The sequence below is a fragment of the Mytilus galloprovincialis genome, chromosome 6 (assembly GCF_965363235.1).
Source record: "Mytilus galloprovincialis chromosome 6, xbMytGall1.hap1.1, whole genome shotgun sequence".
Classification (NCBI taxonomy): Eukaryota; Metazoa; Mollusca; class Bivalvia; order Mytilida; family Mytilidae; genus Mytilus; species Mytilus galloprovincialis.
Genome location: NC_134843.1, coordinates 14915818 through 14940250, shown reverse-complemented (window position 1 = coordinate 14940250; position 24433 = coordinate 14915818). Strand labels below are relative to the sequence as shown.

Genomic DNA, 24433 nt, shown 5'->3' with positions numbered 1-24433 from the left:
GCGGTAAACATCTCTCTGTTACTATACCAATAACAAAAACCAAACCATCGTGTAGCAGTGAGTGCATTTTCTTTTATCATTACCTGTACAAAAATAAACGCATACAATATCTATATTCAATATCCGATTGTTTCACAAAACCCAAAATGTTTCAAATTATAACTTTCTCACACCCCTATTATTTTCTCTCTCTCTCTATAAAGTATGATTTGTCCCCCAATCAATAATTGGCTGTCACCTGTCATTACAGCAGAATCGATTACTTGTAATGAAGTCACCCAAAATATTACACTTACATGACTAATTATACATTCCTCACTAATTTCTTAAATACTTAATATTTTAATAAAGATATTTAGTATTAACTTGCTCATTCGTAGCTAGACTTTCGAGGAATAAACATACAGTTCTGCGATAGTGTTAAGGAGCTTACAATCTTCAAGATGAATTTGTTGGGGAAATTCGGAATGGTTTTTCTTATAACTATTAACATAGTATTTGTGGTAAGTTTATAGTTAATGATTATAAAATGTGCTAGCTTATTAATTTTTGAAATACATATTCATTTACAAAGTGCATATATTTATATTGCATTTGAAATTTACGAATTTTTAGAAATTAATAAAGTTTCTATGTAAAAAAACATATAATGCTGATTAAATAGAACAAGGCAAACGATCACGCTATCTTTTTTCAAATTTGTGTAGAGATTATGGAATATATGACAACCTTGTTGCATTACCCTTACCTTGAATTTCACACAAACGTTATTCAAAATAAATATGTTCAAAACTTTGAATTATTCGAAATACTAAGGATTGTCTAAACGAAGAATATATTACGCTAGCTGTATTTGACCTATACTATCGGGATTTTGAATTATGATTGCTCTTCAGCTTCGTACTTTATTTGACCGTCTTTCTTTGGCCTTTTATTTTTGTTTGTTTGACGAGTCAAATGAGTCTGATGAGTCTATCATAGAAGAAAAGAATGTGTGGTATACAAATTATGTAGTTTTTTTAACTATGGATTTTTAAATTGCGTTTTAGATTTTTGGAATAGCGTTGATGGCGGCAGGTATTGCAGTCCAAGCGAAAGGAGGCGAATATCTACAATCTTATCTCCCTTTGCTAGACAATATAGAAATAGGAAATACCCGGATGGGATTCTTACTTCGAGCAGTAGCTGGAATGGTCATAGCAACTGGGATTTTTTCCATAGTTGTGTCTCTGATGGGCATTGTTGGAGCTTGTAAAAGACTGGTAGTGTTACTCATAATCGTAAGTCTTATCAAATGATCCTGCATGGAACTATTATCTAGTATGTTAGACCCAGTCAAATTTTACTGCATGTAGGCCTAGTTGATATTAAATGTACAAATTCATCGTCAGTGTGCTATCATAATAGAAGTTATACAAAGCGATGGTACAATATTTAAGTAAAGTGATAAATATTATATGAATAATTTGTCGATATAAAAGATTGTCTATAGTTAAAATGGCATTATTTGTTCAAATGATTAAAAATTCAATAAAGATTGAAATGTATATATATAAACACATATTTTGAAAATTAATACAATACTTAAAATTAATAGTGAAATTATAATATTCTCTGAATAATTGAAAAATTGAAACTGTTGCGCTTTTCTTCTTATAGTGTATACTTCTGATACTAAATATACATATTTCGTTTCAGTATGGCGTGATTATTATTGTCCTATTAGTTTTGGAAGTTACTGTGCTGGGAGTTTCTTTCCAAATAAAACAAGAAGTAAGTATACAAGACAACTATCATTTTCTCCTAACGTAGCAATGATTAGAATGCAGACAAAATGACAGTTAAAAAGACTGAACGGTTTCTGATTATACAAATATTTTGAATTATTTTTGCGATAGATATGTTCCTAGATTTAAAGAAACAATAATGCATTAAAGCACATATTAACGTACTCATTATTGCAAATTTTACTTTAAATGGTCAGATTGTTGATAAAAAAATCTTTGTTCAAGTACTGTCATCTTGAATCTGAAAGGTGTCTGGTATTCTATATTTGTGTTATATTAAAATTTTGTCTTTGGCAATTTATAATTTTACTATAACAACTAAAAATTTTGCTATTACATTTGTAACCAATGTTATAATTTATTTCAACAGTTCCAAGGAAACTTAAGGCAGAAGATGTTACAGTTGATACAAAACTATGAAGGTGACTTTGGGAGTATTCTCACAACAGCTTGGAACTTCCTCTTTCTCACAGTAAGTTGTTATATGGTATATTGCACTTTATGTTATTAGTTGAAAATGTTCTATTTGTTTTTGCACTGATTTGTTACAATAGACCATCGAGCGGTAGGCGGCTTAGACTACCTTCACTAAATTAATTTGTAACAGTTTAATAAAATACATAAAAACGACAACTCTTCTTTATAACATAAACTAGAGCCCGTAATTCAGTTGTTGTCGTTTGTTGCTTTGTGACACAAGACGGTAGGCGGCTTAGACTACCTTTACTAAATTAATTTGTAACAGTCATGACAAGCACCTTTGCATTGCTTTGGATATATATATGAAGTGATTAATATGTTTCACATTTATTTTATATTGAAAGTCATCACATGCGAATGATCCCTTGCTCCAGTCGTTTGTAAATTATTTTTTTCTGATCTATATTTCTGTTTCTGAAACATTTTCTTGATTTTCTATAATCTTTTGTATATATTCAATACTTATATTTCATACAAATAAAAAATGCACTAGTACTACCTTGTAAAGTGTTGAAATAAAACCAGATGCGAGTAATAAATTTAAATAGCCACACATTTGTTTTGTAGTTCCAATGTTGTGGTGTAAATCAACAAATCCAAGTTAACGATTTTATTTCAACCTTATGGTGGACTACACCAACAAGAGGTCCACGGGTGGTCCCAACTTTTTGTTGTAAAGGAGCTACACCAGACAGCGCTACCACAGCTTTCGTTCAACCTTGTACATTGGCTGTCAATCCTGCTACGAGCTATGTCGATAGGGTAAGACTATTCAAATATGATTTATGTATTGTTTTTTATGAAATGATGTTTGGCTCTATACGCACTAAATTGTCAGAGTTTCTCAAGAAAAATTCAAACTGACTTGCAATAATTATGTAGTACAATGGTTGACACATGTAAGTATATGTATAGTGTATGTTAGAAAGTTAGAAAGCATGGATGGAGAGATGTCTCATAGCCTTTCATACCACATCTTCTTATATCTTATTCTATGGTATCTACAATTTTAGATTTCTATAGGATAAGTAGAAGTAAAAACAATCCTGTTCTTTTTGGTTTAAGTAATAACCTAAACGCTGCTAATTGTACTGCTTCAGATAAGCATTTAGACAATTAATGTCTCTTTATTGATTCTCGAACCCAAAATGTATTTAAAAAGTCTTTTTACAAACATTGAAGAGTTAATCAACATTTAAAATTTTGATATATTAATGCTACTTTTTATGTACTGGTTTAATTGCACATGTTCCCCCTATTTTCCCAAAACATATTCTCAAATATTTGACATGTTTTATTTTTTTTTAGGGTTGTTATGACATATTGAATCAACTGTTGGACCAATACACAAGTGCCTTTATCGCCATTTGTATATTAATTCTTATTGTACAGGTTAGTATTGTGTTTACTGACCTTCATCTTTTCGAGTTTGATATATACTTTCACCTTATATTGTTCATTTTTACAAACTGTGGCTTGGATGGAAAGATGTAGCAATTGCAATCAAACCACATCTTCTAATATCTAACCACATCAAAAGTGATTTTGGGGTTTTCTGTATGAGACCAAAGATCAAAAACCTACAAACGGTCGACAGCACCTAGAGTAAGGCTTGATTTCTCCATCTCGAAGTCTCAGCTCTCCAACAAAGACATACAGATTATACCCTGCACATAGCCAACGGCAACGGTTTTGATAGTGTTCTCCTCTCAAAATCATAGCGAGCCCTTCAACACCGACTACGAGTTCATAGATATAATTCGCCATACAAAGTTCAGTAAAAAAAGGCATAACATTGCATAATGTTGATGTTAATATGTTAAAACTGATGCATTAAAATTGACCGATTTGTATTACGAAAACAAATATGGATTGATGATGATTTATAAAATTTTGACAGTGACGAATAGATCATGTCATATAACATCTCCCATCCAATACATTACTACTGCATCATGATTATTCAGATTGCACACATAGTTATGGTCATCGAATATCAATTTCGCATTCACCTTGTTAAAAAGTGGCTAAATCTAAATAATTAAGAATTTGAGTACATGCTTTATTTATTTGTAATTGGCTTTTGAATAGCTTTTAGTTACTGCGGGTACTCTTATTTCAATGCTTTGTGTCTATTGTTTTTGTGTTAGTTATGCAACTAGTTTTTACAGTGACTTCTTTAGTTGTGCTGTTACATTACTGTCCCAGATCCCAGACAAGTTTCACCCCACCACATTAGTTATATGTCAGAAGTTTGTAATACAGTGGTTTTCGCTGGTTCATGTCTGACTGTCATATTTTTCGTAAACCGTTATTTTATTATAAATCAGGCCGTTAGTTTTCTCGTTTTAATTGTTTCTAATTTGTAATGTCGGGGCTCTTAATAACAGCTCATAAAGAATGGGCTTTTCCTATGGTTAAAGGATGTATGATGGCCTATGATTTTAGTTCTTGCAAAATGTTAGTTTTAAACAAACATTTAATTTGTATTCCGTATAACATTCAAAGTTACCTTTATAATGGGCTATGACTATTTTAACTTATTTATTTTTGTAATATTTCAGATTATCGCTGCTGCTACATCGTTTATTCTGGTTTCGCAGATTCGCAAAGAAGACAAAGAGATGTCTGATAAGAATTGAAACAGCGAATTCATATTTATCGTAAACCCAGGTCTTAACACAAGACATTTAGATAGAATTCCACAGACAATGTGATCGTGTTTGTCTTATGCGTTTTAATAAATATGAATGGTCATTGGTGAAAAAAAAATAAACTGTTGTTTCATTCCAAATAATAGATGTATTGTACACTGCGTCAAAGCTGTCGGGCTTGTGGTTTTGTTGACTTAAAGTGCTCAATTTATGAAGTATGAAGGTCAAGAACAGATCAGAAACTTATAGAGATATTGATATTTTGAATCATTGCAAATTTTGTTTTTACTTTCAAACTTATATTTGTATATATCTTACTTTTCGTATCATTTCAGTAATATATAAAGTAAAAATTTTAGGAATATGAATACGTGCATTTCTATATACTGATAGTCCTATATCGTAAAAGGCTTATAAAGCATTGCATACTTAGCTCTAACTTATAAATTCTTATATGTACTACTACCAAATTTCCATGGCGTGAACTTAAGAAACTTAAGCTGTGCAATTTCTGTCAAGCACCTTGAGATTTTTACAATATGTTTGATAATTGTTTAAATGATGTAATTGTTTGTTTTTATGTATATATATATATATATATATATATATATATATATATATATATATATATATATATATATATAGTTGTACAAAAGTTTGCATTTTTTTTCGTGAATACGCCATAATAGCATTGTGTACATTTTGTCATTAACAGAGACTCTGTTGAAAGTAGTTCATAGTCCCATGCATTGAAATAAATCATTTTTTTCTAGTCGGATTTTTATCTATGTTCATTGAAAGTAGACTGTTGACATTTTTTAAACCGTTTTAAAGATAAAGATAAAGATATGTTATTTCCTAATCATAGGACTCATAACAAACATGTAATCACATAAAGTAAAAATAAAAATCTTTCTCTCCCACTCGTATACACTCACACATACAACTATCGTTCTGATTAAGGATGATTGATTTAACAGTACAACATGTAAATGAAAAATGAAATACAGTAAAAATACAGTAAAAATACAGATACAAATGTATTTTTTCTTTTAATTTTATGAGGAGAGTCGGTTGCCTACATTGTATATATAGAACGAAGGATAACTCTTACTGCCCAGAAAAGAAAATAAACCAATTCAAGTATAATGTGACAATGAACTGGTGAAGACTATAAATAAGTTTTATAAGTTTCAGTTAAGCAAATATTTAGTTTTTAAATGTGTAAAATGAGGATAGTAATTCACATAATTTAGAGTTAATATGAAGGCTATCGTTTGACATGAACCAAATAAGCAGATTACTATCGGATATTTGGGATAAATATGGGGTTTTAGCAATTTGAGTTATTGCCATATCACTTTGTGTCCTTCTTCGTCCGTTAACTGCTAATTTTCATTTCAACTGTGAAACTGCTCGTTCTATATGTTTTAATCAAACTTGACAAGAATGATGTACATATTTTGTTATCTGTAGAAGCAATGTTGAAAAAGAGCATAGTGTGGACTAATAATCTTAAATCGTGTGGTATATATGTTGTGTACAAGTTATCATTTTGTACAAATTATAATTTGTACAAAAATATTGTACACATTATAATTTGTATTTTGACTACAAAACGTGCCTGTACAAATTACAATTTGTACAAGATTTGACTAAAATTCGCTTATAACTTGTACAAACTTTTAAGAACGAATTTTGGTGAAAAATGCAATGATTCACACGATAGAATTGTAATTAACTGACCACACACTACACCTTATTAACATAATACACCGTTTTTACACAACTACAAAAGGCAGGTTGATCTTTGAAATTTTTGAGAGAAAAAAAAAGTAAACAAATAGGATTTTTTTCAAATTTTTAATACATAAACGTCTTTTTCTATAAAAAAAAATATCATTCAATAGTACTGCTTGATTAGTTCTTATCCTTATTTTGAGGTATTTTTTTTTATTCAGAAACTTTGCAAACGATTAAATTTGTATCATTTTTTGTATCGTGAAAGATCGTGTATAGCGTTTTGATGATCATGAAAAGGATCTCAAAAGATTTGTTGCCACTTATTCATTATTTCTAAAAGTCCATGAAAACAATCAAATCTTTCTTTAAGCAAGTGATAATTTATATTTGTAATTGGTACATCAAAAGATTGGATTTACATGACTTATTACGCTTCACTTTTGTTTGTGAAATGATTGATGGTTCAATGCCATTGGGTCTGATGATTTTATAATACTACACCAACTAGTTTTCTTATAAAATAAAAGTTCATCTGTCTGGTCTGCATAAATTTTATTTTGTTTTTAAAGTTTAGATTGTCTCAACTGATTTCTGTTAAGTGTTATGCACAGTCATAATACAAAGATCCTTGTTGAAAAAAACGGCAAAAAAACAACTGACATATAGCATAGTCATATTCCTAACCAAATGGGGTGTTTAATCTTCTGGGATGTTTATTTTATCCAAAAGTCTGACTGAAGCAGTGAAATACACGTTTATTCATAGCAACGGTTTCTGAGCTTCAACTTTCGCTATGTGAAGCAGTAAAAAAAACAGGTCGTCATCGATTTAAGAGTCCAAAAGATGGTTTGCAATACCTGATTTCATAAATCACTAGATCACCTGCTCAAACGAATGATAAAGAACTACTTTTGAATTTTGTAACTTAGGTGTACTGTCTGGTCATTTAGTAGCAATTCAATAATGTGTATCAATGCTTTTTTCGCCAAAATCCATATGAAAAATTATTGTACAAGTTATAAGTGAATTTTTGTCCTATTTTGTACAAATTGTAATTTGTACAAGCACTTTTTGTACAAATTACAATTTGTACAAAGTCAAAAGACAAATTATAATTTGTACAATATTTTTGTACAAATTATAATTTGTACAAAATGATAACTTGTACAAAATGATAACTTGTACACAACATATAGATTTTAAAGTACACAGGTTATATGCGCGACAAATATAAAGGTTTTTTATTCCATAGGGCAGGGCTGATATTACAACAATCCATTAGTCTAACAAACCTACCAATCAGACCCCATTAGTCCCACCCATCATTGATCCCTCCGCGTAACCGACCATTTAACTCACAATAATCCCATTTTTGCAGAAATCTGCACCAGTCAAATTTATGTGTTTTTGCAACAAAGAACAAGAACGAAATAAAGGTTGAACTGTATTTTCTAGACGCATAAGACAATGGGTAATCTGGTAAAAAAATCTCGCTTCCATATAGAACTCTTTGATACGTGAGAAGCATTTTATGTAAGGAATCTATTTACTTTAAAATAAACGTTACTACTTGAACTATGAAAATGAGGAAAACATCATACAAGCTCTGGAAGACGGTTAAAATACGCCACATATAGTTGATTATTGCTTATTATAGTATCCAAAATATAGACTTGATCAAAAAAACTAAATTTGGCTCACTGATCCATAAAATGAGGTTATGATCTGCAGAACCCAATCTTAAAGACGAGCAGAACTTGCAAGATTCAAATACACCTAATATATTTATCCTGTTAAGTAATTCACATGATAGACATTGATTTCTTACATAGGCAAACTTGTTGATTACCAGATTTATCGAATCTCATAGTAAAAACTATCGCGCAGGCTAGGTCTTTACAAAATTCGTTAATTCATTTATTGAGATTGGATAATCCGAAAATCCACGAGTAACTAATAAAAAGTATGTAAGAATGTGTTTATTTAACAATTTTCTACTTAATTTTCAAATTTGATAAACCAAATACCAAAAACTTCATTTATACATCTCTGGATCATATCAAAGCAAACATTAAAATTATTTTTGTTTTTAAAGTTCACGTGAAATTCATATTAACATTTCCACGTGAGTTTCGTGTATAAGCTCGTTTGAGATGAATTTCACGTGAAATTTTTCACATACATTTCATATATGTGAGATTCATTTGAAATTCACGTGATCAATGTGTAAACAAGGTAAACAACATTTTTTTGAAGCTGGAACTACTAGTATTTTGATTAAAACGATGTTTATTTTCCTAACATCTGTTCATTCTTCACCCGACGAGCTGGAAAATGTTCTGATCTTTTATACGTCACTAATCACCACGATGATTAAATGTTTGTTTTTTTAAATGGGTCCAGGGAGGGTTAAAATACATAGAATCGACAACTTTTCGTTACAACATAAAGTAGAGCATGTAATTCAGTGGCTGTCGTTTGTTGATTGTGACACACAGCTAGATGTATTTGTTTTTCGTTCATTATTTTGTACATAAATTAGGCTGTCAGTTTTCACGTTTGAATTGTTTTACATTATTCACTTCGGGTCCTTTTTATTGCTGATTATGCGATAAGGGCTTTGCTAATTGTTGAAGGCCGTATGATAACCTGCAGTTGTTAATGTATGTGTCATATGGTCTTTGGTGGAGTGTTGTCTCATTGGCAATAATTAACTAGCTAGTGGTGTTTAACGAACTTGACTAGCGGGTAAGCCCTCGCACGGTCGGCTCGTTGCTCGAAGTCTCTCGGTTAGCATATAAATGTTTTTGTTATCAGGTTAGAAACAAGAGGCTCTCAAGAGCCTGAATCGCTCACCGGGTAAACAATGCCTTCCGCCATGTTTTTTGACGAAATAGAAAATAAAACACAAACTTTATTTTATACACCCTACTGATCATTCAAATGAAGTTTGGTTGAGTAGTTTTAGAGGAGAAGATTTTTTAAAGTTAGCAAATATGATGAACAAATTGTGAAAAATTGTCATTAAAGGACAATAACCCCTTAATTGACAATTTTGGTCATATTTAACTTATTTGTAGATCTTACTTTGCTGATCATTTTTGCTGTTTACAGTTTATCTTTATCTATAATAATATTCAAGATAATGACCAAAAACTGCAAAATTTCCTTAATATTACCAATTAAGTGGCAGCAACCACATTTCACATTTTCACCCCCATGTCAGATTTGCTTTACAGGGGCGGATGCAGGAATTTTCGAAAGGGGGGTGCTAACCCAGGGCACCCAGGGCAAAAGGGGGGGGGGTGCAAAACATATGTCCCGATACAAATGCATTGATCGGCAAAAATAAAGGTAGGGTGCGCACCCCCGGAACCCCCCCCCCCCCCTGGATCCGCCACTGCTTTAAATGCTTTAGTTTTTGAGATATAAGCCAAAAACTGCATTTGACCCCTATGTTCTATTTTAAGTAACGGTGGCCATGTTTTTTGACGCATCAAAAATCGAAGCACAACCTTTGTGCAGGATAATCTAAGGAACAATCATGCTAAGTTTCATCCAAATCCATTCAGTAGTTTCAGAGGAGAAGATGTTTGAAAAATTGTTGACAGACAACGACGACGGACGCCAAGTGATGAGAAAAGCTCACATTTCCTTTTAGGAAAGATGAGCTAAAAACTGCAAAATTTCCTTAAAATTACCAATTTAGGGGCAGCAAACTAGCAACGTGTCGTCCGATCCATCTGAATATTTCAGGGCAGATAGATTTTGACCTGATAAACAATTCAACCACAGTCAGATTTGATCTTAATGCTTTGGTTTTTGACATTTTACCCCTATGTTCTACTTTTAGCCGTGGCAGCCATCTTGTTTGGATGGCCAGGTCACCGGACACAATTTTCAAACTAGATACCCTAATGATGGTTGTGGCCGAGTTTAATTCAATTTGGCCCAGTAGTTTAAGAGGAGAAGATTTTTGTAAAAGATAACTAAGATTTATGAAAAATGGTTAAAAATTGACTATAAAGGGCAATAACTCCTAAAGAGGTCAACTGACCATTTCAGTCATGTTGACTTATTTTTAGGTCTTACTTTGCTGAACATTTTTGCTGTTTACAGTTTATCTCTACCTATAATAATATTCATGATAATAACCAAAAACAGCAAAATTTCCTTAAAATTTCCAATTCAGGGGCAGCAACCCAACAACGGGTTGTCCGATTCATCTGAAAAGTTCAGGGCAGATAGATCTTGACCTGATAATTAATTTTACTCCGTTAGATTTGCTCTAAATGCTTCGGTTTTTGAGTTATAAGCCAAAAACTGCTTTTGACCCCTATGTTCTATTTTTAGCAATGGCGACCATGTTTGTTGATAGATCAAAACTTCGGATACAATTTAAAACTAGATACCCTAAGGAACATTCAGTTATTAAAGTTTGGAAGTATTTGGCCTAGTAGTTTCAGAGGAGAAGATTCTTGAAATAGTTTACGACGACGGACGCCAAGTGATGGCATAAGCTCACTTTGGCCCATCGGGCCACGTGAGCTAAAAAGGCAGCCATTTTAGTTTTACTGGATCTATTTGAATTTTTACAAATGATGGTTGATTTGAAGTCTACTTCCTTCACAACGGCTGATTTCAGGGTTAGGTTGGTTTGCTGTCCAGACCGCTAACCACGACGATGAAGTTCTGGTCGATGAGTCCCGGACGTAGTAATAACGATGACAGTAAGCGTTATCAGGACCAAAGTCGTGAGACAGTGATGGAAATCGCGGTCCATTATCTAACAACTAGGATACCACCCTCGGACGTCAGTCGACATAACACTCTCCCATCTACAATGGAGTTTGGAGTGTATGCTGACGCGAATATTTGGCTTTGTGCTTATTTGTATATAACATGTAAAGGAAGTTTACTGTTATTGATCTTTACATAAACCTTGTCCTTATAATTTTCAGAAGAAAAAAGTAATAGGAAAAAGAAAGCAAAAATAGTTTAAACTCTAAGGTTAATTTCTATATACGGAAGTTCAAAGACACTTGCAAATACAGGAAAACACTTATCCTATCAACTGAACGAACATAACGTATAATAACTGGTCCTAGAGATTGTAATGACGCAGCGGAAGGGAACAAGTATCAATTAACAGGAAACTTTACGTATATGAAACTATTCCGAATAATAATTTGAAGCTGTTTCTACATTTCTTTTACAGTTAAACCCTTTCTAGCACAAATGAACCAAAGACAACAGCTGTGTCCGACAGAAAGGTGACAGTTTCGTCCTGAATTAATTAAGAATTGGCATTACACAGCTCGCAGTGGCGGATCCAGAGGAAAGGGGGGATTAAAAGCTCTTTTTTCGGGCGACCAATGCATTAGAAAAAAAGTACATACGGTTGAGACCCCCTTTTTGAAATTGCTGAATCCGGGCCTGGGTCGGAGTGCTTGAACTTTTGTGATCGCATATATAGCCCTCGTGGGTATACAAAAAAAGGGTGAATACTATGTCTAACTATATGTCTATATCGAATCAGTTGAAGATCCAGAAATTTTCAAAAAGTGGAAAGGGGGGGACACTGACTGTCCTTAGAGGGGATCCGCTCCAGTCATACTTAAAAGTGATTCCCTATAAATCAACTAATCAATCAATCTTCCTGGACGTATAATCATACCTGTCTTTTAATGATTTTATTTAGAAAACTTCATGCAACCCCCCCCTTTTCTGTATAAAACCAACCAAAATGTTTCCCACAAAAGAGGGGCCCGATCCCCCTGGATACGCCTATGCCAATTCAACCATTTGGGTGACAGACTTATTAGTTCAGTATTCGTTACCACGTCACATCTTCACCGATTCTATGAAATTATTTTGATTTACCTATGGTGATGGAACAATATGAGATGTCGTAATCAGGTATCAACCCTTATTATTGCAAAGCCAGTTAAATGGTTATACATGTATATATAAAAAAAACCAGATAAATGAAAGAGTGAACACAGTAGGAATCAATTAAATTAAATTAATCTGGGTTACATCGACAATTCGTTTTCCCATGTTTCCCTTCTATCGAAAATTTTCTGTCGATACTTTTAAACCTGCTTACGGTAATCAAAACATATTTCAATTCTTAAAAGAACAAACACAATTTACATTTAATTAATTACATGACAACATAAATTAAAAATATTTACAAAACAATTTAAAAACAGTATCTTCTGTATATCAAGTTTACACTAAAACACATGCACTTTTCATAGCAGATGATTTAAACAATGGCTGGCAAGCAGATGTTAATTTAAAATCTATCTCGGTTAAACAGTTATATTTTTAGAATTGCACTTGCAAAAACTTTGCTAACATTTTGTGTAAGCAAAACGAACATTCTACAATGCAGACGATCATAAATACGGAAACGAACGTTTTCTCATTATTCAAACCATAATGTGTTGTTGCAACTGTCGTACTACATCAATTTCCAAAAAACAGCGGGAAAACTTATGTGTACTGTAAACACAAAAGCTATGTTTGTGAATCCATTCGACCTTTATTCAGCTTCATCTTTTCCCATCTCCTTCCTTTTCACAACCCGACACATATAGGGCGGTGGCAGCAGAACTGGTGATGCGGAAACCATTTTGCGTGGGTCATGTGACTTTAGCTGTGATCCATTCGGAACAACGAATGAGAATTTTTGCAATATGTATGTGGTATACAGAAACATTCGATTAAGCGCCATTTCATATCCAACACACATTCTCTCTCCGACTCCAAAAGCAATTAAGCTAAAATAAAAAAAATATTGTACAATTTTTAAGTGTGGTTAACATAGAGTATATGTCAATATGATTGATTGATGATAAATTGTTGGTGTCTAGTGTTATACTTTCAGCAATATTTGTTATATCATGACGGTCAGTCTTTATTGGTGGATGAAGCCAGAGTAGAAAAAAATCCTTTATTAACACTTGTTTATAGATATATAAAAAGATGTGATATGAGTGCCAATGGGACAACTCTCCATCCAAGTCACAATTAATAAAAGTAAACCATTATAAGTTAAAGTACGGTCTCAAAAACAGAACCGTGGCTCACACCGAACAGCAAGCTATAAAGCTCCCCAAAATTAATTGGTGTAAAACCATTCAAATCTTCTTGAAAAATAGAAATTAACGACGGACTGAAGTTTTCTAAATAAAACCATTAAAAGACAGGTCTGATTACTTTTAAGTATACGTCCAGAAAGATTGATTGATTGGTTGATTTATTAGTGTTTAACGCCACTTTGTTGTGCTATCACGTGGTTATCAATTTTAATTGGCATAGGATCACCGACATTCAGTAGAAAAATTCGAACTCGAACAACCTTATAGCATTACAAGTGTAGGCAATAATACAATTGTATGACTACCACTAGGATACCGATGTCCCCGTTCAGAGAAAGGGAAGAAAAACATACAAATTATTATCCTATAAATTACACGTTAACGTTACTAACTTTCTCATATTTGGATGATTTTTGTCAATGAGTTGGCCATCGTCTGTCAGATATCGCTCTGGTTTGAATGTCCATGGATCGTCCCATAATTTCTCGTCGTGATGACAGGCAAACAGATTTCCAAATATCTAATTTTACAATAAATTAAACAAAATCTAGTCATTAGTAATATGTTTTCGAGGATAAAGTGTATATTGAACTTGGCCCTGAATGAGACAATATTTATCATTTATAAAAATGAAAACAACACTTTATCATTGCATGCTTCCGAAGCGCTTTTATGTGATTTTCCTCCCTCAGGAACGCTCAAAGCCGATTATCTATCTGAAAGCCTAGGATTTTTTTTTTTATGATAAATAAATAATGATTATAAGTTCGGACTTTTATGAACTTGCTGTTTCTCAAGACTTTACACTGTTATTAAAGTTTAATTTTAATTTACTAGGCTAAATTGTTTGAAAACATATATATTCTATGATAATAAGATCAATGTCATCTATAAACTTACAATGGTTTTAGGTGGAACTGTAAACTTAAATATATCAACTTTCTTTCTGTTAAAGTGAGGCGCCGTAAGGGGCAGATGAGACTGATACCGAAGGCATTCATATATACAGGCTTGAATATATGGCGTGTTCTTTCTATCATCCACTTCCGGTTGACGATCTTGTCCAATCACATCGTCAATCTCGTCTTGAATTTTCTGCTGCATCTCGGGAAAATGGAGCATTAGAAATATGAATCCCGACATCACAGCCTTTGTGGTTAAAATTGCTGTAATAAATTTCAAAATTGTAAACCATACCTTGCAATAACGATTGGCTGATAAAGATTTCACTCAGAGTTATTAAAAAAACAATGGTTTATCCCAAAGCTTATACCCGCCGATGGTAAAATATGAACAATGTCCAAACGAAAAAACTGAAAAAATACCTAGTAATTAATCCGATTAAAATTCTGGATACTTATATAGGGTGCAATTAAGCCCTATACGTCGATGTCGAAGACCATATTGCAAATTTAACAGTTTTACAATCGAGACAGAACACAACATACTCGACACATTTGTAACCCGTAATATATACTGCTGTTTGGTCAAGTTGTTGTCTCTTTGACACATTCCATTCTAAATGTATCTTTTATTCAATTGTATACATAAAAAAAAATACTCGTTTTTCTAAATTGTTCACTAATCAACTTACATGTGTTTATTAAATCCATGGCGATTCCATGAATATGATCATCAGTAAGCCAAGGCTTTCCTTTTTCTAAGGTCTGAAGCTCCTGTGATCTGAATAGCTGATGAACCATGCATTTGATGTCTTTAGTGTTATAAGTGTTCTGAAAGACAGAAAAAATATGATTATACTATATTAGGTCAATGAATCTCTATTCAGGACAATGCTATGACAACTTTTGAATATATCCATACATGTGCTAATGGGACAACCACTTAATTTCAGAGTTTTGAAAATAAAAAAAGCCGCTGAACGAATAAGCATGCATAGTAAAATAAAAATGAAGGGATTTTTTTTAGTAATATTTTTTATTTTTTTATATAGTTAATATCCACCAAAATCTCGCGACCATTGATCGATATCTTGTTTTCAACAATTGTTTTCTCGTGTACGTCCATTTTACATCCACCGTTATCTCATGAATATATATCTTTATCCCATGTAGATCTAATGCTATCAAATGTAAATCTATTGTTATCTCATGTACACTCACCTTTATCTCGTATTCATCCATCGACATTTCGTTCACATTCATCGATATATTGTGTACATTCCATTATCTCTTATATATCTATCTTAATCTCATGAACATTCATCGCTATTTCGTGTTCACTTATCGTTATCTCATGAATATTCATCGCCATTTCGAGTTGTTATCTCTTATCCATTTTTAACGCGTTTACATCCGTCGTTATATCATGTACATTCATTGATATCTGGTACACTTATCGTCATCTCGTTTACAGATGTACCTTCAGCGTGATCTTGTGTACATTCCATTAACTCACATACGTCTATCGTAACTCATAAAAATCCGTCGTTATTTCATGTCTACCCAGTGGCGGATGCAGGAATTTTCGAAAGGGGGGGTGCTAGCCCAGGGCAAAGGGGGGGTGCAGGGGGGGTGCAAACATATGTCCCGATTCAAATGCATTGATCGGCCAAAATAAAGGGGGGGTGCGGACCCCCGGAACCCCCCCTCTGGATCCGCCACTGCTACCTATCGTTATCACATGTCTACCTATCGTTATCTCATGAACATCCGTCGTTATTTCCGACGTGTCTACCTATCGTTATCTCATGAACAATCATCGTCATTTCTCATATCTCGAATACATCTATTTTGAACGCGTTTACATCCATCGTTATATTGTGAACATTCATTGTTATCTCGTGTTTTATCTATCTTTATCACGTTTACATCCATCGTTATCTCGTGTTCATCCATCGTTATCACGTGTTCATCTATATTTATCGCGTTTACATCCATTGTTTAAATACCTGATTTTCGTGTTCATTCATCGTTATATCGTGTTCTTTCATCGTTATTTCGTGTTCATTTATCGTTATTTCGTGTAATACATTTATCTTTATGGTGTTTACATCCATCGTTATATCGTGAACACTCATCGTTATCTCGTGTGCATCTATTCTCATGTACATCCACCGTTATCTTGTGTGTATCTATCGTTTACCTTTTCTCGTGTACATAGTACTTAGTTGTCTCGTGTTTATTCGACTTTTTTTTCGATAAACTGATAAAATAATGATATACATTCCTTCATGGACGGTTTTTTTTCGATTTTGTTTTTGATAGGATGCAAGTTACAACTTTTATTATTATCCCTTATTAGGTATACGTACATATAACTGTTCAAGCGTACTGTAAAAAGAGTATGTACCTAGAAAGATTTTTAATGAAGCCAACATGAATGGATCTTTAGACCTTTAAAACTTTCGAGTTGTCTACCCTTGAACAAATATCCCAGACTAGTTTATTGATTTTGGCATTCACTAGCATATGACTATTCAAATAAATATTAAACCTTCTTGCTTACCCTCAAATCAAATAACAGTTCTTTTTGTAAATCTTTTTTAATTTTTTGCACAAGCTTATAAAGACGTTTGTAAAATTGGAAGGGAATCCATCGTATCCATGGAAACTTTTTGTACACTCCATGAATCTGTGGTTTGATCATTTGGTCTCCATGACAGTCAAAGTCAGCAACATGCTGTTGTAGTCTTTGTGAACAACTACCTGCAAACTATATAATATATATTACATGACTGTACAGCTTTTCTGAGTTTCGTTAAATGGTATTTATAAGTTAATGAAGTTCATTCAGTCATTGTCAATATATCGGAACTATGAAAACTGTTGTACAAGTGGGAGGTTCAGATAGATAAAAAAACAGGTTTAACACATAATATTTTTTGGAAATGCCTGTATTATTTCAGGAATATTACAGTTGTTCCTTTGGTTAATAGAGTCGAGCTTTGAAAACTTTCGTTTTGTCAGTTATTTATGTCCTCGCTCCCTTTCAATTTACCTTAGAGATCGGTATTATGTTGATACATTTTTTTCTCATACAATATACATGCAATAATGAGTTTAAATGTGGATCCATAACATGTATTGGAGCAATGCAGACTTCCGTGAGGGATCACGGGGTTGGAGTGGTTCCGGGAGTTGGAATCCCTCTTTTTTATCATCAATGCTTTTTAGTGTGGACATATGGTTGGACACCCCCCCCCCTTTCCATTAGAACCACCTTTAAAAATGGCCGGATCCGCCCCTCGACTTGTCTTATCAGTGGTACCTGGACAAGGTTATTCATACAAACTTTTTAATCAGCTTACGAAGGAATGCCACTTCAAATAGTTTAAATGTAGATTAATGAGTATATCCTTGCAGGTGGTTAATTATCTAAACTTCATTTACAAGTTCTTTACGACATAAACTAGCAAATAATAATATAACATAAATTGTTTATACCTACCAAGGTTCCTATCATTTTACAGAATGACGGACGAAGAACATTCATGGGGTCAATAGGTCGCCCATTCAAGTCGGTGAAATCTTTTACAACATCATTCATCATGTCTGCCGCAAGTGACCGGAAATGCTCCGACTGAAACCCATGGGTATCCATAGAATGAATCATTTCTTTCTTCATAGCTATGAATGTAGCGTCATATTTTCGTAGCAGAACACACTTATATTGGTTACAGATCTTGTAGCCAATGAAATTTGGCGGTCTATGGTTCAGTAGGGTTTTATATTCCTCAGAATCAAAGGCTTTTCGAATAGTTTCTGGACTATTCAATACTAATATTCTTCTGCCTAGAATTTTCACTTCAAATACATCTCCGAAAACTTTCCACCATTTAGTAAAGTCTAAATGCATGTTCGGTATATCTATCTTTAATCCGAACCAAAATACCCCTTTCGGTCCAGGTGGCAGATTTTTTAGATTTTCTTTTGTGATGTAACCGTATAATATAAAGATGGTGATTGTCACAACTCCAAGCAGGATTTCAAACAACATTTTTCTATAAAGATAATGATAAAATATACGAAATCTTGTAAAAGAGGGGCGAATGATACCAGAGGGACATTCAAACTCGTAGATAAAAAAAACTGACATCGCCATGTCCCAAAAAGATAAATAATAGTACACAAGACAAAAACATAGAAACTAAAGACTAAGCAACATATCTGTTGTTAAATTTAAATAAAAAATCAAGAAACATCACTAACTTTTCTTACCTCCTTTAGAGCTGTATTTTTTTTATCAACTTTCAGCATAAAAGATTGATATCCTAATCTTTAATAATTTCTTCCTTAATTTAAATTGTGTTTCTGTTTACCACTTGAACCAGTCCGGAAGTTAAAGTCTCAAGGAGGTTGAATGTTTCATACACAGTAAAGTACTCTTGTATATTCTTATATTTAATTCCTTCCTCATCCTTTCACAGAATTGATATGTACCTTAGTTCGCGAAATTTCAAATTTTTAGTTTTTACTATAGAACGCACAGTCCGACTATGAAATTAACCAGTCGGTGTCTGTAGTACTTTTAAATAACGAGTACTATTAAATTAGCAATACTTGATGTGTGGTAGAAGATAGCCCTTTTATGGACACTAATGACGAGTTCTAATAATACATTTATAGTGGACAATAAATTGAAGCATCCACTTCACCTCGACACATGCCATAATATATAAATCATACCACAAAAACTTGGGACTACTTTCAACGGAAGTAGGGTCACATGTACATACTTACATTGTAACCCGTAAATTGGTTTATGCATATACTCAGGGCTTCTAACTATGTATCAGATATATGAAAAGAAACAAAAGTTGAATCAAAGTCGCTCAACTTTAAAGATTTTAATTAAAGATACATATTTTACGTATTATCACATACCAGACATATTTGAATTAAGACCACACAATATATATTTTAGATTCTTTGGATTTTAAGATAACAAAAGAAGTATGACACGAATAAAAAGACTATGTTGGGGTGTTTGTCAATAAGTCAGCACCCCAATGACAAACATAACACACAGATAATTAGAGGGCAACACAGTCTTCAACAATGATCAACAAAAGACAATATTTTTTTATTGAAAAAGATTGGATAGTAAAATCTGACGATACAAACAACAATATAAAGTAGTTTTAGTATACACACTATGATAGCATTTGTAATTGTGTGATTGAAAATATATTCTTGAATTTCATCGTTGTTCTAATATATACTATTTGTATACTCGAATCAAAAAATACCTGTACTCTTAATTTTGTAACACGGCAAATGTTTTACAGAGGCATGGAGATAGTAAATTTTTGCAGTTCATCGTTTCTATACATATCCGTTAAAAAAGGGCGAAGGATACCAGAGGGACATTCAAATTCATAGATAGAAAATGAACTGACAACGCCAAGGCTAAAAGACAAAAATACAAATAATACTACACAAGACACAACACAGAAAACTGAAGACTAAACAACATTATTCCAACCAAAAAGTGGGGATAATATCAGGTGCTCCGGAAGGACTAGCAGATTCAACTCCACACGTGGTACCCGTCGTATTTCTCATGTTGTTACAAACCAGTTAATGATGACAATGTTGCATGTCGTAAAATTGCTCAATTTACTTGAATTTTTATTTTTTAAAGACATTTTTCTCTACGCAAATATGAGGAAGTTCGTACATGTATTTTTTTTCTCAAATCTTTATAAATATAAATTATACATTTGTAGATTGAAAACTTTACGCAACTGTAAATACAGTACATGATGAATTTCCAGGCTATAATTATTAATTAAGAACCATCTTACCTTTCTTAAACGCTGAAGTAAGTTCCACTGTCTGTTCAATCGCTTAATGCGTTTGATACTGTATTAATCTTTTTTTATAATTGGTTGTATGAGAAAAGGAAACCGTACCGGAAATCTATATACATCACAGGAAAGGGAAGATGTTTGGTCATTTACCAGACAGTACGTACTACATGTATTATAAATTGATTGTAATCTTAATTATGAATGAATAAAATGGGGAACTCCTAAATGGCCAGACATTAGGAAGATCCAATAAATGATTTTCTTACTGATGTCTTTTCCCGAAAAATAAATTCACGTCTCAAACCAAATATCGTCATAATTTATTACAATGTACCTAGAAGCGTCATCTCTAGAATGACCCTTGCTTGACCGTGACAGCTCAATATAACATCGAAATAGGAATCTCGTGTACAAAACGTAATACTGCAGAGCAAATAAAGCTATATGGTATTTTAAAACATCATACAACCGTAAAGACCCTGTAATAATTTAGTTCCATATATACAACACAGAAGAAAGGCAAGGAAGATCGTACGTAGAAAAGCGCTATATATGACGATTTATAATCCAAAAAATATCAAGGGAGCTGGTAGGGGTCGGTTTAGGTTTAGATGTATTTGATAAAATTTTGAATAAAAGAAAAGTGGGATAAACATGACAACATTTCGTGATGTCTTAAAGAGTAATTTGAAAAGAGTTTCTGGTGATTGAAATGTTGAGGAAATTATTTTATCAATGAAATCATGCAGACGAGTGACAATAACTTCTAACCTCTCATTAGAACTATCAGAATAATCTGTCATATAACTGTTCTGAACTATATAACTGTTCTAAACTGTTCTAGAACAGTTCTACCCTAGAACTGTTCTAAGTAGAAATGTCAGATTCAGTTCTCTATGTAGAACTATCAGAAACTGTTCTAGGTAGAACTGTCCAAATCAGTTCTTGTCGTAGAACTGTCAGCAGAACTGTCCAAATCAGTTCTTGTCGTAGAACTGTCAGCAGAACTGACCAAATCAGTTCTAACCGTAGAACTGTCAGCAGAACTGAATAAAATCAGTTCTAACCGTGGAACTGTCAGAACTGACCAAATCAGTTCTAACCGTAGAACTGTCAGAAGAACTGAATAAATTGGTTCTAACCGTAGAACTGTCAGCAGAACTGATTAAAGGAGGGACGAAAGACAACAGAGGAACAGTCAAACTCTTAAATCTAAAATAAACTGACAACGCCTGGCTAAAAATGAAAGAAGATAAACAGACAAACAATAAAACACATGACACAGCATAGAAAACTAAAACATAAGCAACACGAAACCCACCTAAAACTAGGGGTGATCTCAGGTGATCCGGAAGGGTAAGCAGATCCTGCTCCACGTGTGGCACCCGTCGTGTTGCTTATGTTATTACAAATACGGTAAATAGTCTAATTCGGTAGGTCACATTCATGAAAGGGAAGGGGATTGCAGTTACGACGTAAGGAACATTTCCGATATCATTTGTGAAACGGTTATTCCATAACGGTCAACCAATTCTCGTGATGGCGTCCGTAAAATTTCCGAAGGGATAATTTCAACTTCACCATTTGGAACTCTTGGTTTAATAGCTTCCTTGTGAGCAGCAACCCCTATCAAGAAAATCATGATAGGAAATTCAAGCACGTGAATATCGTATCAATTTGGAGATATATACCCCGTATGCAGGTGCTGCTGGAATGTTGCTACTTATAAATGGAAAGTTCACAATTGGAAAGCTGAAACCATCTCTTTTGTCGTAAAGTTTTGTTTTCAACCGACCCTCATTGTCAATTTCTAGATGTAAGTCAAGACATGAGGCCGACTTAACTGTATCTGTTGTATCCTTTATCTCTAGTTCGATGCTAACTTCTTATCTTTCTTCCTAAGAAGTTCCTGTATGAAGTCAGCCTTATAATAATAACGAAACAAGTCGACAAGAAGAGGGGCACAATTGTTTCCCATTGGAATGCCGTTAGTCTGTTGAAAAACACGTCCTCCGTTCTAAAAGTGTTCTAGCAGTAGAACTGACCATACCTGTCAGAATTGTAGAACAGCTCTAAATGACGTCACTGACATTTTCCGTACGAGAAATGTTAAAACAGTGTTGTGATTAGAAATTTTTTTAATAGATATTATATTCTTTTGACTTATTTGTATTTTACACAAAGAGTCTATGGATGGAACTGACTTAATCAATTCTAGCCGTAGAACTGATCAAATCAGTTCTGATCGTAGAACTGTTCTACCCGTATAGAACTGTCAGGTATAGAACTGTCAGGATCAGTTCTACGTAGAACTGTCTAAATCAGTTCTAGGTAGAACTGACAAAATCAGTTTTAGGTAAGAACGGTACTAACTAGAACTGTCTAAAAGGTTACAGGATGACAGTTCTACTCACTGTCATAAAACAGCTGTCCTGACAGATTCTGACAGATTTGATGAGAGGTTAGAAGTGATCTCCACTGTATATATTTAGCTAATTCATATACACAGGGATCTTCCTGCAGTCTTTCGAATACAAACAAAGTAAAAGACCAAAATATTCATTCTGTAATAGTAACTCGACAACTTGACCTGCAAGCTAACTTATGGATGTCGAAATCTACCGATCGTTACTAATTGTTAAACAATCAACACAGGATCATGGAACATGTGACAAATAAGTGAGATGATAGAGCGAGATGTATTTGTTAATTATGTTTCCAACGTTTTCAAATTCATTAACTAAAGGTGTTCCCTTGATTTTGCTATGTGCGATTGCCAATTTTCGAGCGATAGTGTCATGGTTATAGTTTATACCAATCTAATTAAAAACCGATATCTCATTGCTCCCGTGTTCTGATATGTCGCGTGGAAAATGGGAATTTATACTGCATACGGAAAAGCTGTCGGCGAATAATAAAACGGGAAGACAATAATTCAATAGCAGTACATGAAGACTAATCAAATAAAGAATGTCTTCTTATGGGATGATTTAAGCACTATAGATTACTGAAATGTTATGTTGATCTCTCGATGTTTATTTTAGACAACATACCAGTGGCACATCCAGAAATGTTAGGGGGCCTATTGACTGCAGAAGATGTGCCCGCTCCAGTCATGCTTCAGTTATGACCTATATATTAAACCAAATGTTTCCAGCTAAAAAAAAGGGGGCGGGCTAAATCCGCCTTTGCATAGACACTTTTGTTAGATAAATGTCTACTGTCTCAGTGGTATAATTTACCATCCCCTTTCCACACGAATAAATTTTCGCTGAAGTGGATTCCCTGCTTTCTTCGCGATGTAATATTACAACAAACCTTAGAAAAAAGTGACTCCGGACGAATCGAAAAAAAGTGTATGTTGTTTTTGTTTTTGTTTTTGTTGTTTCATAAAAGTTGTTATATTAAAAATGCCAAAACCTTGAAGTATTTCGCTCTATTAGTATAGTACTACATATAAATATATGGTTTAAAGAATGCATACCCTTTTAGTTGTCTGAAAGTGATATTCCCTTCTCTGCGATATCACTAGATTAAACAAATTTTTAAGACGTTCGAGACAATGCCTTCTACTAATATAGTTGGATTGATCTGTAAACTGCAATATACAAAATATCCAAATCATATAACCATCGTAGTTCACGGTAGCTGAAACACTTATACACAATTGATATTATGTAACACAGGAAGAAGGTTATCAAAGTTGTAAGATATGTCAGATATGTTATTTTTATTGTCGATTGTCGACTGTTTTAAATTATTTGAAGTTAACGTCATATTATATTTCAAATGTGGCAAAAACAATAAACAGTATACAGGATGGTGATGGGAGCCACCACTTGGGTGGCATCTCCAGTAAACAAGTATAAATTGTAATGTTTTATT

The 24433-nt window shown here is 33.3% G+C and overlaps 2 protein-coding genes across 4 annotated transcripts; one reads left to right on the top strand and one right to left on the bottom strand.

The window, feature by feature from the left end:
• Positions 1-354: 354 nt before the first annotated feature.
• LOC143079026 (tetraspanin-9-like) lies at positions 355-5693 on the top strand. Its single transcript, XM_076254135.1, has 7 exons — positions 355-503; positions 1050-1280; positions 1699-1773; positions 2158-2259; positions 2835-3029; positions 3576-3659; positions 4832-5693. The coding sequence occupies exons 1-7, from the start codon at positions 444-446 to the stop codon at positions 4907-4909; spliced, it is 825 nt and encodes a 274-aa protein (XP_076110250.1). The 5' UTR covers positions 355-443; the 3' UTR covers positions 4910-5693.
• Positions 5694-12810: 7117 nt separating this feature from the next.
• Positions 12811-24179, bottom strand: LOC143079025 (cytochrome P450 2D20-like). 3 transcript variants are annotated; one of them, XM_076254134.1, is made up of 7 exons: positions 24033-24179; positions 18184-18736; positions 17242-17448; positions 15368-15506; positions 14674-14939; positions 14166-14293; positions 12811-13452 (listed from the first exon to the last, which is right to left on the bottom strand). In XM_076254134.1, the coding sequence occupies exons 2-7, from the start codon at positions 18730-18732 to the stop codon at positions 13215-13217; spliced, it is 1527 nt and encodes a 508-aa protein (XP_076110249.1). In that variant the 5' UTR covers positions 18733-18736; positions 24033-24179; the 3' UTR covers positions 12811-13214. The 3 variants fall into 3 exon arrangements, with proteins under 3 accessions (XP_076110249.1, XP_076110247.1, XP_076110248.1); XM_076254132.1 differs by lacking the exon at positions 24033-24179 and adding an exon at positions 20543-20666; XM_076254133.1 differs by lacking the exon at positions 24033-24179 and adding an exon at positions 18954-19043.
• Positions 24180-24433: the final 254 nt, after the last annotated feature.